The sequence below is a fragment of the Lepisma saccharinum genome, chromosome 1, assembly GCF_977018435.1.
Source record: "Lepisma saccharinum chromosome 1, izLepSacc3.1, whole genome shotgun sequence".
In the NCBI taxonomy this organism is placed as follows: domain Eukaryota; kingdom Metazoa; phylum Arthropoda; class Insecta; order Zygentoma; family Lepismatidae; genus Lepisma; species Lepisma saccharinum.
In genome coordinates this window covers 34,747,417-34,764,136 of record NC_139229.1, presented here as the reverse complement: position 1 = coordinate 34,764,136, position 16,720 = coordinate 34,747,417, and the positions used below count along the sequence as shown (strand labels likewise).

Sequence of the window (16,720 nt, the reverse complement as noted above, 5' to 3'; positions counted from 1 at the left end):
TGTGTCTCTCGTATGCCACATGACATGATTCGTTCATTCCTCGCGTGTAACTGGGGTATGCAACCGTGCTCAACTTTTCGGATTTTGTGTTCGGTGCTCATGTTTTGATGTTTGAGGTTGGGATGTGTTGTTTTGAACGCATTTCTCATTGTCACGGTAATTCTTGCTGCGTTACATACCTTTTCAATGCATTGTTCTTGCTGGAAATCCCCAATTCCTTTGAGGACTCCATTGCGCATGCGTGCAGTGAACTTTTCATAGTGACTTCCGGACTGAGCACATACGATTCCTTTATGATTCCCTTGGAACCGCCTCTCTATCTGTTATAGTATTCGTCCCAGTTAGGTGTGACGATCACTTTGTCACCTTTTGCGAGGGTCCTATCTCGGAAACGAAGCCTCAGTCGTAAAAATGGAACTTAGACTTTTTGCTTGTTTTCGTGTGAGGAATCACCTCCCAAGCGTTGTAAACGACCTTTAGAAACACCCTGTATATATAATTATATCGTTCATAATTTGTAACTCAGTTTACCTCCAAAAGAAAGTATATAACTACGTAAATTACAAAATGAATAATTTTGGAATGTTAAATAAGTTTATTTACAAATAAGTAGATATTGAATGTATTGACATTCAAATATTCACTTTGTGATTTACTCATATACTATTTCAGCATATTTAGAATATTATATCAAAAGCGAATGCGTATCTATGAATTTATCGTATTTCATAAACTAAAAATCACGTCATGTTGTGTGCTGCTAACCTCACGTAATAAAAACTTATATTATTTTTACAAAAGCAATTCAGGAAGTCGGCAATGGACTTGATATACTGAATTGGGTATTTGCGCAATAATATGCACTCATTTGTCAGTGATAATATGCTATTAACTGTGCCAATTTAGGAAATGTAGAACTTAACTACTGTGAAACATATTTTTATTACATTTCGTAGTGGATTTTGTAGCTATACTTAACTGCATAGCACTCTGGTTTGTTTATTCATAATTCAAGAAATATATAGCTGCTATATTATTACTTGCAACTCCAATACGAGTGTATTGTAGAAACTGTATAATGTACAGTCAATTGAACTTCTTGTTATGATTCAATTTATCTTTCTTTTCAGCCTGTCTGGTTGTCCACGAAAGGATAAAGTAACTCCTGAAAGTAAGTTCAGCTTACTTCTACATAAGATTGTTCTCTTTCTCTCTCTCTTGTGTAGTCCGAAATTAGTTGTAGTCGCATGATTTTGTTTAGTTGCGTTTTAAAACTTGGTTCGATTTTGTTTTACATTATTTCATTATAATAGACCAGTAGTACACGTTGCTTGCGTATTATACTTTTTATCTGTTGGCAACTACTTTTTTTTTGCTCTCTATGATCTATGTTCTTCCATGATACACATGTACGAAATAGTATGTACGGGCATCTTAGAGCTAAAACCTCAACAATAAGTGCTGATAAAGTCAGTTACTGTTTTTTTTAAAACTCCATTTTGTAAGAAAAGAAAATGTGACTTTTCTGAATCTGTTCTTAGGGCATGCACCAGAATCGGCCAGTGTTGAGTATATACGCCTTTGTGTTTCCCTGATCAGGAACAAAATATTATTTTTAAAAAAAGTGAAACTTGACAATTTCTTCTTCCGTAATGTGATTTTTTTCCTTTTGGAATATTTTCCTCTTCAATTATAATTATAATGATATTTATTGGCTTATACTTGTTTATTATGTACAAATATGTTATAAGTACTTTGTGTTGAAAAGTGATTGCAACCGCTTATTGTTTTTCATTTGTTTTCTTTACTTTCCATTGGAAGAAAGAAATTGAAAGATTCAAGCTTAAGAGCCCGTGTTAATTGTATTCCAATCTAATATAACTTTTTAAATCATTTAATAACATTAAAGTCAGTTGTGCAAAAGTAATGAAATAAATTTTGAAACAGTACTATTGCTAATTATTACATGATTAAATTACAAACTCACATTAAAAAAAAAATCTTCTTTCTTTTCTTATCTTTGTCTTCTTCTTCTCACAGTACAATAATTTAGTTTGTTGTTTATTGATACAAATTTTTATCAATTCACTTTATTCCTTCGTTTCACCCTTTCTGTTTTTGTAATTATTATATTTAAAAGTCTTCGTGATTTTATACAAAAAAATTAAAGCGAGAAAGGGTAGATACTCGGTATTGATTCTGTTGTAATGTCCTATGTAACAGTACTGGCGATGCATGAGACTATACTCAAATGCCCAACCCCTGGTTGCAATGGCCGAGGTCATGTAAACAGCAATAGAAATACGCACAGAAGCCTATCGGGATGCCCGTTAGCAGCTGCGAGTAAACAGGCGGCTCGTGAGCAGAAGCAGAAGATGAGCATGATGCAGCAGCAGGGATCAAGTAGTAGTAGCACCCCAGGTAAGTGGCAGGATCGAAGAGAGGATCTGTGATGTGTCTTCTTCAGTATTGTTCTTGAGCAGCCGTACGGATTTCTGGCAACAGTAATAGCCTGTTCTTGCAGGCTCCGTTGTGATATGACTTGTTTGGCTCAGGTACAGCTGATTACGAGAGGAGATAATTTGCAGTAAGTCTTGAGGCTTTCCTGGAGACGAATGATGAATAGATTCTCTCGGGCTATCAACCAAGTAAGTTCTGGAAAGATTTCCAGACTTTTGAGTACTAACGTCACTTTCATCTTCACTTCTACCATGAAGATGAGAGTGACGTAAGCTCTTGAAATTTCGGAAACCTTTCCAGAACTCACTTCTACTCTGAAGATGAAAGTGGCGTAAGCTCTTGAAAGTTCGGAAACCTTTCCAGAACTCACTTCTATCCTGAATATAACCGTGACGTTAACTGTCGAGAGCTTGGAAACCTTTCCAGAACTCACTTCTACCCTGAAGATGAGAGTAGCGTAAGCTCTTGAAACTTCGGAAACCTTTGCAGAACTCACTTCTATCCTGAAGATAACCGTGACGTTAGCTGTCGAGAGCTTGGAAAACTTTCCAGAATTCACTTCTACACTGAAATTGAGAGTTATGTTAGATTTCGAAAGCTTGGAAACTATTCCAGAACTCACTTCTACCTTCAAGATGACAGTGACGTTAGCTGTCGAGAGCTCGGAAACCTTTCCGCAACTCACTTCTACCCTGAAGATGAGAGTGGTGTAAGCTCTTGAAAGTTCGGAAACCTTTCCAGAACTCACTTCTATCCTGAAGATAACCGTGATGTTAGCTGTCGAGAGCTTGGAAACCTTTCTAGAACTCACTTCTACCCTGAAGATGAGAGTGACGTTATCTTTCGAAAGCTTGGAAAACTTCACAGAACTTACCTGGTATATAGCCGGAGAGAATATACTCATGAGAGAACCTATTTGTTTGGCGCTACCACAATAAGTAGAAGGGAAGGAAACTTATTTGTTTGCCTCGGCTACACTTGGTTATGAGAGAAGATAACTTATTTGTTTTGGCTCAGTTACCCCATTTTTTTTTAGTTGTGTCCACTTTTGTGCACAGATAGGCTAATTGGGACTGAAACTACAGTTTAATGTGGAATCTGAACCACTATGTGCATCCACTGGGTACTCCTTGATTACAAGGCGACAACGTTACCACTACGCCATCTAGGAGGTTCAGTTACTCTATGTTACGAGAGCAGACAATTTATTTCCTTGCCTCAGTTACACTAGATTACGAGATGATTAACGGATTTTTTTTGAGTCAACCACATTTTAGTAGGAGAAAAGTTAACTTATTTATTTGACTCAACCTCATTTCACAAGATTATTTTAGTTGCTTGACTCAGCTGCACTAGGTTACGAAAGATGATAACGTATTTGTTTCGCTACGGTACTAGAGCAAGATAACTTATGTTTCGCTTAATTGGACTGATTACGACAGGAGGAAAATTATATATTCACAAAAATAACTTATTTGCTTCTCTTAACTAGACTCTTTTCCAAACAATAACTTATTTAACGCTGCTTTTCAAGAACAATATAGCTTATCGCTTAACTGCGCTTCATTTCGAAATCTAAATAACTAATTGATCCGATTCAACTACACCATGTTAAGAGAAATGTTCATCTATGTTAAATTCAATTACACTGCATTTCGAGATTTAAGTAATCAGATTGAGTTGCCGAATGTAACTACCCGATTGAATATAACTACAGGTTAGGCTGAGTACAAAAATAATTAAATTTAGTTTATGGACCCTACCACACTGCGTATACCCAAGTGTTCAATTCTAAGGGATAAAAGTATTTGTCACAGTACATAAGTAGCTGAATTCAATAATTAGCTACCGTCTTTTTGAATAATATAATTTCATGTTGATTGGCTGTTAATATGACTTGCTAGTGATGGATACTATTTTTCTGGAGCCTGTATTAAGAATCAGTCACACTAAAAATGCTGTGATGCTTGAGGCGTGTTTACAACCAGAACATGTACATTTCCAAGAAGTGTCGCGTTTAATTTTTTGCATGAGTAGTTTCTGTCACAAATACACTATCGGTGCGGGACTCCCAATGGTATAGCTAGTGGTTATGGCATTGCCTTGAAATCAAGGGTTAACAGCCTCCCCGATGGCGTAGTGGTAGCGTCGTCGCCTTGTGATCAAGTGGTCCCAGGTTCGATACCTGGTGGAGGCACATAGTGGTTAGGATCTCCGTTTAAACTGTAGGTTCAGTCCCGATTAGCCTTACTCTACATAAAGTGGACTTTAAAAACCAACTCAATCAATTAATCAAGAGCTAACACGGTTCCATCCCCCAGTAGAGCCACAGTGCAAAATAATTCCTATTCCATTTTAAACTGTAGGATTAGTTAACCTCTGAACGTAAAGTAGATTTGAAACAACAACACTATATCGGTATATGAAGTGATTTTTTTAAAAATGAAAACATACCTTTGGAAAATATATGGCATCATTGCACGCTCACAAAATAGTACATAGACTGGAGATGGTACTGTTGCATGGCAATGAAATTTTGTAGGAAACAATCGGCAACAATGAGAAAATATGACGCTTCAGTCTAATTTAGCAACAATAGCTCGAAACCATTGTTTTCCAGTTTACTTGCATATCATAATTAAGCATTTATTTATGTTAGTGGCATTACGAATTGCTTACAAGTTTAACTGAATAAATTATTTGGCGTTTACTAAAACGTCATTCATAGATTCTTTTTGTGCATTGTTGAAATTAACTTAGTTTTATGCTAATTATAACTATCGACCTTAACATCTGTTCTCTTGTAAAGCTTTGTTTCTATGTTTTAAAAACTACAAATTATTACTTCAACTTCATATCAGTGCAGGAGCCATGCATAATTGTAAAGAAGAACCTAGGTCTTCATTACAGTTGACTTCTATCACGTTGGCTACTTTCTTGAACTGAAACTTTTAGCCAACGTACAAGGACACGGCTATTACTGTTGAGAGCAAACTGTTACTTTCTCTCCCCTCTATCTGTAGCTTTTTTATCTTTCCTGTGGTGTAAGTGTACAACGATTCTTTCTCTTCGATCCAATCAATTGCGATGTGTGAATATGAGTGACGATCGACAGTTATCATGGAATTGGCTCTCCTTTTACGAACTGTCTAATTAGTTTTCAAAAGTAAGGCCATGACGAATACCAAAAGAATATTTATATCCCTGTCTCATGCGACGTTTTGTGGCCACGATTAACTTTGGCACCAGGAATTTAACAGAATATTGTGTGTTGATTTCAAGAACGAAGAATTAAAAGATTTGATAGCTTTATCTGTTTCAATGTATTAGTAATCGTTGTGGGACTACAAAATGGGACAAACTGGGCATAAAAGAATCGTCTTTCATACGTTATTGTGGGTCAAAAGTATGTTAACCTCTGAAAATGATTTCATCTACTTTAAAGACTTTTCAGCCTATTCTTTTAGTCAATAATCTTGAGAAACTTATAAATTTCTTAAATTTTGGTTATATCACGCTTGGTTGTTGATTTCAATTCATGTGGATGAAAGGTTTTTAACTATATTTTGAAAGGAGTTGGCATTGGAAACACATTTATCAGAACACAGCTTGTACTCATGTCATTAAATTCCACTAGGCATAGCAACAGAAGGGATTCTATTTACATGCTAGATACAAATAAAAACTATGATTAGTTCATGGTTAAATAATTCTAAAGAGCTGTTTACTTGTGGTTAATAGACGAACAGAGACTAGTCGTACACTTACTAGACTGATGTTTTATAACTTTAGTAGCGTACGAGAAATCCATGCACATATATGATAATTCTATACACATGCTAAAGACAAGTATAATATAAATATATCAAAAAGTCCTTAATACAAAAATTATAATTACTAATGTTTGATCAATGTATTGACATGGTAACACAAAGTGCTGAGACATATAACAAATATTAGTTCTACGAGGTGGATATCGTGATTATTCGGACTTTTAAGTACTGCTGGATTAAAATAAACAGACATTGTCAAACATGCCATTGATATAAATTCTTGAGATATGTGAAAGCTTCCGCTTCATATTTAAAATTCTGTTCTGTGATCTTCCTACATGAGAGAAATTAATCGAAAATTTGTTAATCCAGTATAACTAAATGAGCTCATGTAGCTCGGTCTTCACTTCTGTATTTCCTTTATTGTACAATGTATATCGTCTTAAAAATTATTGGGTTCCTAACTTTGAAATTCTGATTTGACGTCACTTATATTCCACAGAGATAAATTTTATGCTTAGTTTCTTTTTGAACTTATATTGCTCTCATGTTTTGCACTACATCAGGTAGTACATAGAATTAGATGTTAGTAAATGTTAATATGTAACTTGTAAAACATATTTTGCATGCTCTTATGCATAATATTAGCGCTACAAGCTTTCAAATAACTCGACATTTTTTGGCTGATTATTAATTAATTGTTTAAAGCTAAGTTTTAATAATTAAAAATATTGTCATTTTGGAAATGTTAATGCTGATAATCTGAAGTTTGCTTTCTATACAACATATCTTTTTCAAGATCCATCCATTCTTGTTCTGTTTCAGTTATTTTACGTTGCTTTTCTAACCATTTGATTAATCGCGACGGTAAAGATGAACTTATGGATGATGGGACGAAGACAATGATTTACCCAATGCCTTATCTAGAGTTCGAATTAGAAACTTCTGGCTTCGTAGTGAAATACACGACTACGTGAAGGTATCTAGTACAGAAAAGACTTCCTCTAAACGTCTCCTAATTATTTGATAGGTAACATCTTTTGAGAATTAAATATTCATTCTGAAAAATATAGTTAGTACTCCTCTATTCTGGTAGGGTTCATGCAAATATATCAAAATGTCTTTTGACGGAAAGTTTGTTTTTTGTAGTTTCATTTTGTTTACGTTGTCGCTGTTGTCTATGCCTTCCAGTGAGCTGTCAACAAGACTACATCGTCCAACCATTGGGTTTCTCAAAGCAAATCACAACTTCAGCTGACACGAAACCTTGCGTTGGCTACAGCAGCATGCAGCCGACAATGTCGCCATACGACAAAGACGGAGACAAGTTTGGAAAATCTCCAGCCCAGCAGCCACAGACCACGACGCCCGATTTCCCGTCACCGTACTACAAGCCTCTGCCAATCGTTCCGAAACCGAAGACTCCAGACAGTGTGGATCCCGGCGGTCGAAGCAGGGAGGCACCGAAGATCGTCCCCAAGCAGGAAGGGGTCAGCAGCTGCAGCAACCCCGGCTCCGGAAACGGGAACAACGGAACAAAAATCGCGGAAATGGTGGTTCCCAAGACGGAAGACAGCAGCTCTCCCCTGGCAAGTTCTTGCAGGTCGACGCCCCACACTCCGATTCCGGGCAGACCCGCGTTCGATCCATACATGAACCAGGACTCGAACTCTTCCGTGTCCAGTCTGGATACATTAGGATCCCGATCATCCTTGCCCCAGCAGGCCTATTCGATGGGTATGGACGGTGGGGACCCGCGACCAATGTCCCAGACCGGACAGATGAGGTCCCCGTACGACTCCATGGGCGACGGGTCGGACCTCTACCGGGCGGATTCCACAAGGTCTTACAGCGCCGCCATGGTGCCGCGGCCCTACGAGATGGGAGCGACTGCAAGGCCCTACGACACACTCAGCAGGCCCTACGACCCCGGTTCGGCGTCCGGGGGGAACCCCGTGTACGAGCAGCACAGGTACGACAATACGAGGCCACCGAATTTCGACCCGATGCAGTCCAGGCCCGCCTACGGGCCCGGGTATCCCACCCAGATGGCCGACGCAGCCCAGAGCAGGACGGCGTATGAAGCGCAGCTGGCTGCTGCAGCCGCCGTCACGAATGCAGGGATGGCCATCATGAAGGCGGAGCCGCAGAACCAGCAGGCCAATTCGGGACCCATATACCCAAGGTAGGTACTACCAGTACCTAATTTTAAGCGAAAAGGGAAATTCTTTGAACAATACAAAATTTAAGGGAAGTATGAATATATCATGCTCAATGTTAGTACAGATTATGTTAGATTTACGAATCATATCAAATTTTTCTTAAGGATGGGGGTAAGGTAGGCTTGCCAACTTTAAAAAATAAAATTCCAGGAGTTTCTTACAGCCTTCAAACCCTTTAGTTTACAATGTTCTGGAAGACTAATGTCTTAAGCTGATATCTATGAATACAAAAAATTGAAACAACTAGATGGAAACAGCCTAGAAATCACAGTTCTATATACACAATCAGTATACAGATTTTCTTAAGTCGTAATATTATGACGAAATTCTTCATAATGAAATGCCATAAATTTATACTACGGAATACCATAAATACTCGTATTAACAACCTTGTACAACAGCACGAACACTTAAACGCACTTAATTCCACTAGGAGCAAAATGTATATATATATTTAAACAAAATTGGGTATGGAAGGAAATAAAGAAATCTCAAGATATAGACCCAAGAATGCTTGTTTTCGTTTTCTTCAGTTCTTATGATGCAACAATGTGTTTAAACTATTTCTTTAACAATGAAATTTACTTAAACAATGACTCATTTTTCATTAATCACGAGTCTTCAAGATAATAATGTTAAAATTCAATTCTTTGGTGTGCAAAAACATACTTCTTTTTCTTTAGCAAATGCATACCAAAAGAAAAGAAAAATATAATAATACCAAATTTCGTGAATCTGTGAGTTAACAATATTTGTCCGGCAGATCGGGAGAGTGAGTTTGATTCCGGGAGACTACCGGTCATTCAGGGAGAGTTGGCAAGCCTAGGTGGAAGGGGGTGAAGACTTCCGAACCGGTCAGTCGACCTCCACCCTGGAAATCGGCATTATTCTTTCTAAATCTTAAAAAATCCATAAACTCTCATGATAGTCAATAACAGAAAATGTTCAGATAATTAGCATTCATTCAGAATATCCGAAACTAAACAAAAAGTTAGGTCAAAGAATTGGGTTCAAAATGTAGGAGCCACCACCAGATCCAAAGAATAAATGCTTCTGTGAGATTTCAAATATCCAAAAATGTGATTTTTATGTGAGAGTTTGCAAGACGTATACTTTTAGAAACAATCCAAAAACAGAATCAAATTATTGATAGAGTGGAATTGAACTTTTATTTATTGAATTATGTTATTTTATGTCGTCTTTCTGTCACTTTTGGTTAATTACTACGATGAGGATGAGTTGTGGATGATGAAATTGATGAAGGGACACTCACAAAAACACCCATGCCTGGATTCGAACCCGGGACCTCTGGTGTCGTAGCGTGTTGTGATAACCCGGAGGTATGATCTAAATTATACTTCCACTGCAGAAAACAAAAATAATTAACACATTTATTGACTAGGATAAAATTGAAAGTAATTCCCAAGTCATGAAAGTCACAGTTTTAAGGAGCGTATAAATAAATCGCGTGAACGATTAACAAAATGAACCTTGTTAAATCACGTCTCAGGGAAAATTATTGCAATTAGGTTAGAAAATTAGGAGGAAATTAAGATGAATTCACGGGAAGTCAGATAAAATTAGTGGAGTCAAGTTATGGAATGAAGAGAATTAAAATTGAACCCTGGGAAGTCAGAGAAAGTTAGTGGAGTCAAGCCCAAGTAGTCAGCTAATATAAAATTCAAAAATGGAAAGCAGATGTGACAGAACCGCCCTGGCTGTAACCTGATGAATGTTTTGAGATGTAGCAATAAGAATAATAATACACTAGAACGTGTGTGTGAATTAACCGGTAATTTCAAGAATCCCCGCTAATAGATCCAAGCATACCTAATAACAAAGATAAATGGAACGGTTTTATCCCACATAAATAGTAGTGACATGTGTAACAAATATTTCTATTAGATTTTAAAACTTTTCATAAAGCAAGTATGATAATTTGGCAGTGGCGGCACTGGATTTTTTGGTGCAGGTGGATCACCTATATATATGTATAAATAATTATTACCTAAACCAAACAACAATTATGATTCTATAATAGGATTATTGAAATATTGAAGTGAAAATTATAAAAACATAAATGATACATTTAAAATGTGTTATGTGAAGTCTGACACTTCCGCTAGGCACGCAGGATTTTTTTTCGAAGTGAGCTGGGCAAGAGACACAATGAAATATTTCGTAATTATCATTTTCAATCCTCGTTTCAAAAAGTGTTAAAAGACAGAAACGATAATTCGGGGTGATTTTAAGAGAGTTTACATTAAACACTTTGATTTTCCCAGTTCTTTGTTGTTTTCATTTAAATTTTTATTCCCAATTTCTTGGGCTTAGCCCCATCATCTTCCCCCCCCCCCTTGCGTACGCTTGTGACAATAATAAATCTGCCGTCAGAAGTACTTTTGATTTCCTTGGAAATAAATGCACAATTAAAAATTAGTGTTTCAATTGTTAGCATACGACATCAAAGGTCGCACTATATTCTAGCCAGTGATGTGCGTCTTCGCGTAAACAACAATAGTCTACACGTAGGTTACGTCATCTACGTATAAAATAGTCTATGTAAACAACATGGCGAGAGGGGGCAACTTAGCAAAGGACGCAGTGAAAGTAAAACAAAATTATACTGCGTATCAGTTGCTGATGTGTGAGGAGAACTTTTCATGCTCTTTCTTTCAAATTCGAACAATTTCTCACCTAGAAAAAAAAACCTAAGTTAAAATATTCTAGTGTTTTATGGGAAAAAGACTAATTTTGCCTCATGACTGCCATTTGTTTTTTTTTATTTTGCATACTATTTATCTTCTTCCATAGTTGATGATAGAAGAGAAGATACATTTTGTTGTAAATAGGATTCATGTCAGTTCGTTAGGAACAAATATAGTTGAAAATGTCACTTTCCTCTCATCAAAGCCTTGAAAATTAATTTTAATGCACTTTATATTGTCTACGTAGTCTATGTAAACTACAACCCAATGTAATCTACCTACGCGTAGATTACGTGTAGACAACGCATGTAGACGTAAACTTGTAGCGTACGGCACATCACTGATTCTAGCACGCATTGTTACACCTTTCGGCACCTGTGATGAAAAGTCGAAGATATTATTATTGTTAGTGAGATAAAGTCAAGACATTGTCCGTAATTAAATCACCATAAATAATACCAAAATATGACCAACGTAGATCCCTCAGATTAGGGAAAATCTGGATTGGCTGATATTTCAAACAACAGGTAGCAAACATCCCTTTGTGGGGTCCACGAGTATTGAAAGCTGCTTTCGCCCACTCTTCACCGAACGGCATCTGAACAAGTTTCGCTTAAAATAACGGAAAGAGAACCCAGCGAAGCAACAATGAGAACGAAACGTAACACAAAAGGATACTGCTATTGTGATATTGTTTTAAAAAAAACTCCGTTACCGGTTTTCCTCTTCTTTGTTTCATTTTGTTTTGCTTGTGTTCCGCTGAAGGTAGTGATTGGGGTTTTAACCTTTTTTTTAACCCTCTCTTTTCAGGCCAATGTATCACTACGACCCATCCGGGACTACAATTCCGACCTCGTTCCCTTCAGCAATAAATTTGTCTGTGAAGTGCAGCACGCCGCAGATGAAGGCATCAGAACCCACGTCCCCTGGAGGGTCGGTCATGGACCTGTCCACGTCCAGCGTAACATCCACAAGCCCGCAGGTGAGTTCAGATTTCAACAGTGATGCTTCATTCATTTTTTTTTTTTTTTTTAATATTTTCAACGTGTAATTATAACGTTACGAAATTTCTCCCCCTGGTTTTAGCGTTTGACCTTTCTTCCCCATGGCTGCTGATAATAGGAACAGTGTTGCCAGTATCGTATTTTTCTCCGACTTAACTGTCCTGTGATCGACTGTTGCACTTCAAAAGATAACATCGGTTCCAACTGAACGATAACACTTCCAATATACGTTTGTTTTTATTGTTTGTTTAGTAAAATAAGTTTGAGTAGAGTCCAGCGCAGATAATTCTGCCGTGCTATGCGCGAAACAACTAAAGAAGCAGTGTTGCTAATGGAGCAGATAGAAAAATCGCTGCAGTGCGCCGATGCACAGCTGTTATGTACAACAATAAAATTAGAGAATTCAGGTCTATCTAACGTTGAGTTTTAAACGTCATGCATTATACCAGGACTAGGATTAATATGTACTAACAAGTGGCTTTGTATGTAGCTACTAAAAATTCGCAAAATATGAACTAACACATAAGTAAAATTACCAAAAATGCTGCAAAGAAGACTTCTTCATACGATTCCTTATTTGAGTGATTTCAAACAAAATAAAAAAATATATATATATTATTTTTCATTGCATTAATGCACTGGTGGCGTTCTAACTTTTCACTCCCAAAACCGTATACACTGGTATGGAACTGCAACGGCAGATAATAACATGCCAACGTGTTAAACCGCTACAATTGCACCATAACACTCCTCCTGAAGCAGTATTATTATTTCCTCTCTGAGATCGGCGACAGTCGGTTGCCTTTGTTGTACATTTACAAAGGATGCCGGCTTCCACAACAATAACAAGTACATATACTGCCACTAGACGATAAGCTGCGCGGCTTTTTCTTTTGTTATGAACCAGGGCCGGCGCTAGTCATTTTGCCTCCCTGAGAGGTGGCGGCAGATGCCGCTCTATTTCGACCCCCCCCCCCCGGTCATTACGCAGCAACGGAAAATTGAAAATCAATATATTCCTAACTAAAACATCAAAATATAAAATAAATAATGAGACTTCTTATGCTATTTCAATACTATTCAGCGCAAAAGAATATCTCGCTCGATCACAGTTTTCAATAGGCTTATTTTTTTCTTCTCTTCAAATTTTGCCGCTCTGGGCGATGGGACGGTTCGCCCTCCCCTTCCGCCGGCCCTGCTATGAACTTGGTCACCCATCAAAGCATGGCAATTTTAACACAGAAAACAATATGTATCGCATTAAGCAGCAAAAATGACAGCCTCCTCTATGCAATTTCTACAAGAACACGTGCCGGAGCCAGAGTTGAAATGATGTTGGAGCCACATAATTTATTTATTTTGAATAATTCCAAAATTATGAAATATGAACAATTTGTTGCTGCTGTTCGCTGCTCTGTTGCCAAAATGCTTTATTGGGATGCTAACACCATGACTGGCTTCCTCCTTCATGAACTCGTGCACGTTGCTTAGAATTTCCCGAGCTCGGCTATGCAAGGTTTTTGATTTCAACTTCGACAGAACTGGAGGCATTATGGAATTTAACGTTCATTAGCAAACACACACTTTTACATACACACACGCAATACACGCACACAACGTCAAACCGGTCAAATACTTAGTATAAAATAAAAATATGGTGCTTCCAATCCAACAAAACTCACCGCCACTTTACCTGCCTTTTCCCCTTCCGTGACAGAAATAGTGCTTCATTATTACAGTTGGCAACACTAGTTACTAGCTAGCCAATGAACATGCACTGCATAAAAGAAGCAAGCACTACGCCGTGCTATATTGCCACATCAGCGTCCCTACCGAACGGTGGGAACCGCGAGCTGGAGCGCTATTCAATTGTTTTCAATGATGTTTGCGCGAGTGTGTCCAGGAATGGAATGACAATGTGGCAACAATAGCGAAGGTTTTCGAGCAGGGTAGAACACATGATGCTAAGAGAGAGGGAGACGAAACGAAAATTCGTTTCTACGCAACGGCAAATTTACGTGTGTGGCACTCTAGTTAAAAATTGAATTCTTAAGATTTCATCGGTAATTTTGTGTTATTAAATATGTAATCAAACGAAATCATTGTAGTTCTCATACCATTTCCTACCAGACACTTAGGTGCCAACAAATCAGTTTCAAGATTTCTTCATAGTGATGTTCAGTGGCGAACCTAGAGGTGCGCGTGTGGGCCTCGTGTTCAAGGGAGCCTCTAAAACTCTTAGTTACGTACCACAGACAATAAGGTTCATTCGTTCAATCATTGCTAATTTTGTACCTTTAAGCTATATTTAAAATATGAGAGTAGAAAACTGAAAATAAAAGATCACTATTTTCAGTCATACATATGTACATGCTTGAAACCACACTTTGTCTCTGAAATCTTCGTAGCCAAGCCTAACGGTATACAAGGGGAGAAAGCGAGTGTGCGAGACAAAGCCGTATGCGCTGCTGCAAACGGCTGGTAGCTGCAGCCGCGTTTTCTTATCCATGCAGTAGGTCCCCTTGGCGGAGTGGTTAGCCCAGGGGTCCTGGGTTCGAATCCCGGCCTGGACATGGATGTCTCTTGAGTGTCCATTCATTAAGTTCATCTTGTCATCACTCATCCCCATCTTCGCAAATTAGCCAAAAGTGGCACAAAAAGCGAAGTAAAACAAAGCAAATCAATCAATTAATCTTCTACATGCACTCACTTGCCCTCTCAGGCATTCATTGGTTGAGCCCTCTCGAGTCACTACTTGCGCAGAGGACTTGTTTTCGTTAGCTCACTCCAGAGATTTCCGTAATAAGGTGTAGTTTCTTTGCAGGCGAAGAATAAAAAAACAATATGGGACGTCATTGACATTGTAAGTGAATAATTTTTCATTAGACAAAAGGTTCGTGTGTCAAGCAAAGTGATTTTGGGCAATTAAAATATTAACAGAATACTAACGATAATTTTCAACATGTTCGTGGCTTGTAGAAAGTGCAATATTTTGATTCGCATTGTGGAAGCATGATATATTTAGATTCCCACTATAGTATTGATCACCGAAACTCTTCGTGACGCAACAGCCCTTGAGAGCCAAGACCCGTCAAGTGACTTGTTCATTTGGTGACACGTGGTCAGCTCATCGAGTCCCATCGCCGCTGTCTTGCTTTCGAAACCGGAGCACGCTAATTTTTTTCAAGCAGCTCCCCAATTGTCCTTACAATGCTGGATCAACACCGATTTTTTTGTAAGCTCCTCCGGGAATCGAACCTCAGACGCTAGCAACAAGGGCGAGAGTGTTAACCCTTTGGATATTGCAATTATTCGATTTTTTACATGTTAATTGGGTCGTTGTTATCGTTAAATTCTTGTTAGATTTTTTACGTGGCGTATTACGTTTTGGAAACATTAGAGAAATGTTATGAGATTATTTATTCAATTTTGGGTGTGCATCCAAAGCGCCATAGTAGCGACATTTGACGAATGAAAATAGGTAGGCATTCATGTTCTCTAATTTACCATATTTTTTTCCACTTAAGCAAAATCACGCATAAATAATTCAATGTAACAAGTGTGTACCTTCACGTTTGTTTTGAAAAAAAAATTGTAGTGCCGAGAAGTTGGCAACACTGTTTCTCCTTCGGGATGCAAAGATTGGGCCTGTGCATGTAAACCTCGCCCAGAACCAAAAAGGTTTTTGCACAGTGGAAGGCGGATGGAAATTTTCGACCGAACTGATGCAGGGGCGGAAAGGGAGGGGAGTGAAAGAGGCGAAAACAAAAGGAGTGACGTGGACGGGGTTAAAAATCAGGTAGCGAAAAGGGATCGAGCTGGAAGCCATCATCATCTTCATCATCTTCACGTACCGGCCTCTCCGGAACACCTCAAGAGTTGAAGGTTGTGCGGGGGATGGACTAGGAGTATGAAACTTTCTTCCCGAAGCCTGAAATTTTCCCGCGGCAGGAACGGGGGCGGGGGAAGTTTTCAGTTTTTTGGAAGTTCTTTGTTGGAGGGAGAAGGGGGCGAAAAGTTTCCAAGAACAGGCAAGAAAATCCCTCTGCTCGCAGCTACTTCCCATCTTGGAGCGCCATGCACCTCTGAATTTTGATCTCCTCCGAAGCCCGCCCGCCTAAGGCGCCTATCTGTCGTTCCGGACCGTGAGGTATACATAGTGACAAGCTCTCAGAAACACAGCGTCGCCGGCACCTTGTTCCGATCGGGGGAACAGCGTGTAAAGAGACCGGAAATGACGGGGGCGGGAGGAACATGGTTGTCGAACGTTAATGTGATCCCTCGGAACAAGCACGAAGATCCCTCTGTCGCGTAATGATAGTTAACTTCGGGCTATGTTGGGGATTCGTTGTGTCTCGTCCATGCCACATCAGTCACTTGCGTGTATTGTGGTCCTAAGACAGCTCTGGAGTTTCGAGAGGGCTTCGGTTGGGCGTTAGGATGGACGCGAAATGTGGGCTCTTCTTTGATGTCAGCGCTAAGATCCACTCTCTCTTCCTTACTTCCTTTCATTCTCTCCTTGTCTTTCTGGTTTTCTTTCTCATTTTCGTTCT

At 38.6% G+C, this 16,720-nt stretch overlaps 1 protein-coding gene across 10 annotated transcripts in view; it reads left to right on the top strand.

The window, feature by feature from the left end:
* LOC145994416 (uncharacterized) overlaps positions 1–16,720 on the top strand; it is a 574,460-nt gene that overhangs the window by 483,698 nt on the left and 74,042 nt on the right. For 9 of the 10 annotated variants that reach the window (XR_014442353.1, XM_083130571.1, XM_083130585.1 and 6 more), the window contains exons 7-10: positions 1,131–1,171; positions 2,224–2,421; positions 7,425–8,418; positions 11,974–12,145. Coding sequence is in view for 9 of the 10 variants with exons in the window: in XM_083130571.1 (XP_082986697.1) it covers positions 1,131–1,171; positions 2,224–2,421; positions 7,425–8,418; positions 11,974–12,145 (1,405 nt within the window). In the remaining variant the exon portion in view is untranslated. The remainder of the gene's footprint in view (positions 1–1,130; positions 1,172–2,223; positions 2,422–7,424; positions 8,419–11,973; positions 12,146–16,720) is intronic. The other variant, XM_083130593.1, reaches the window with a different exon arrangement.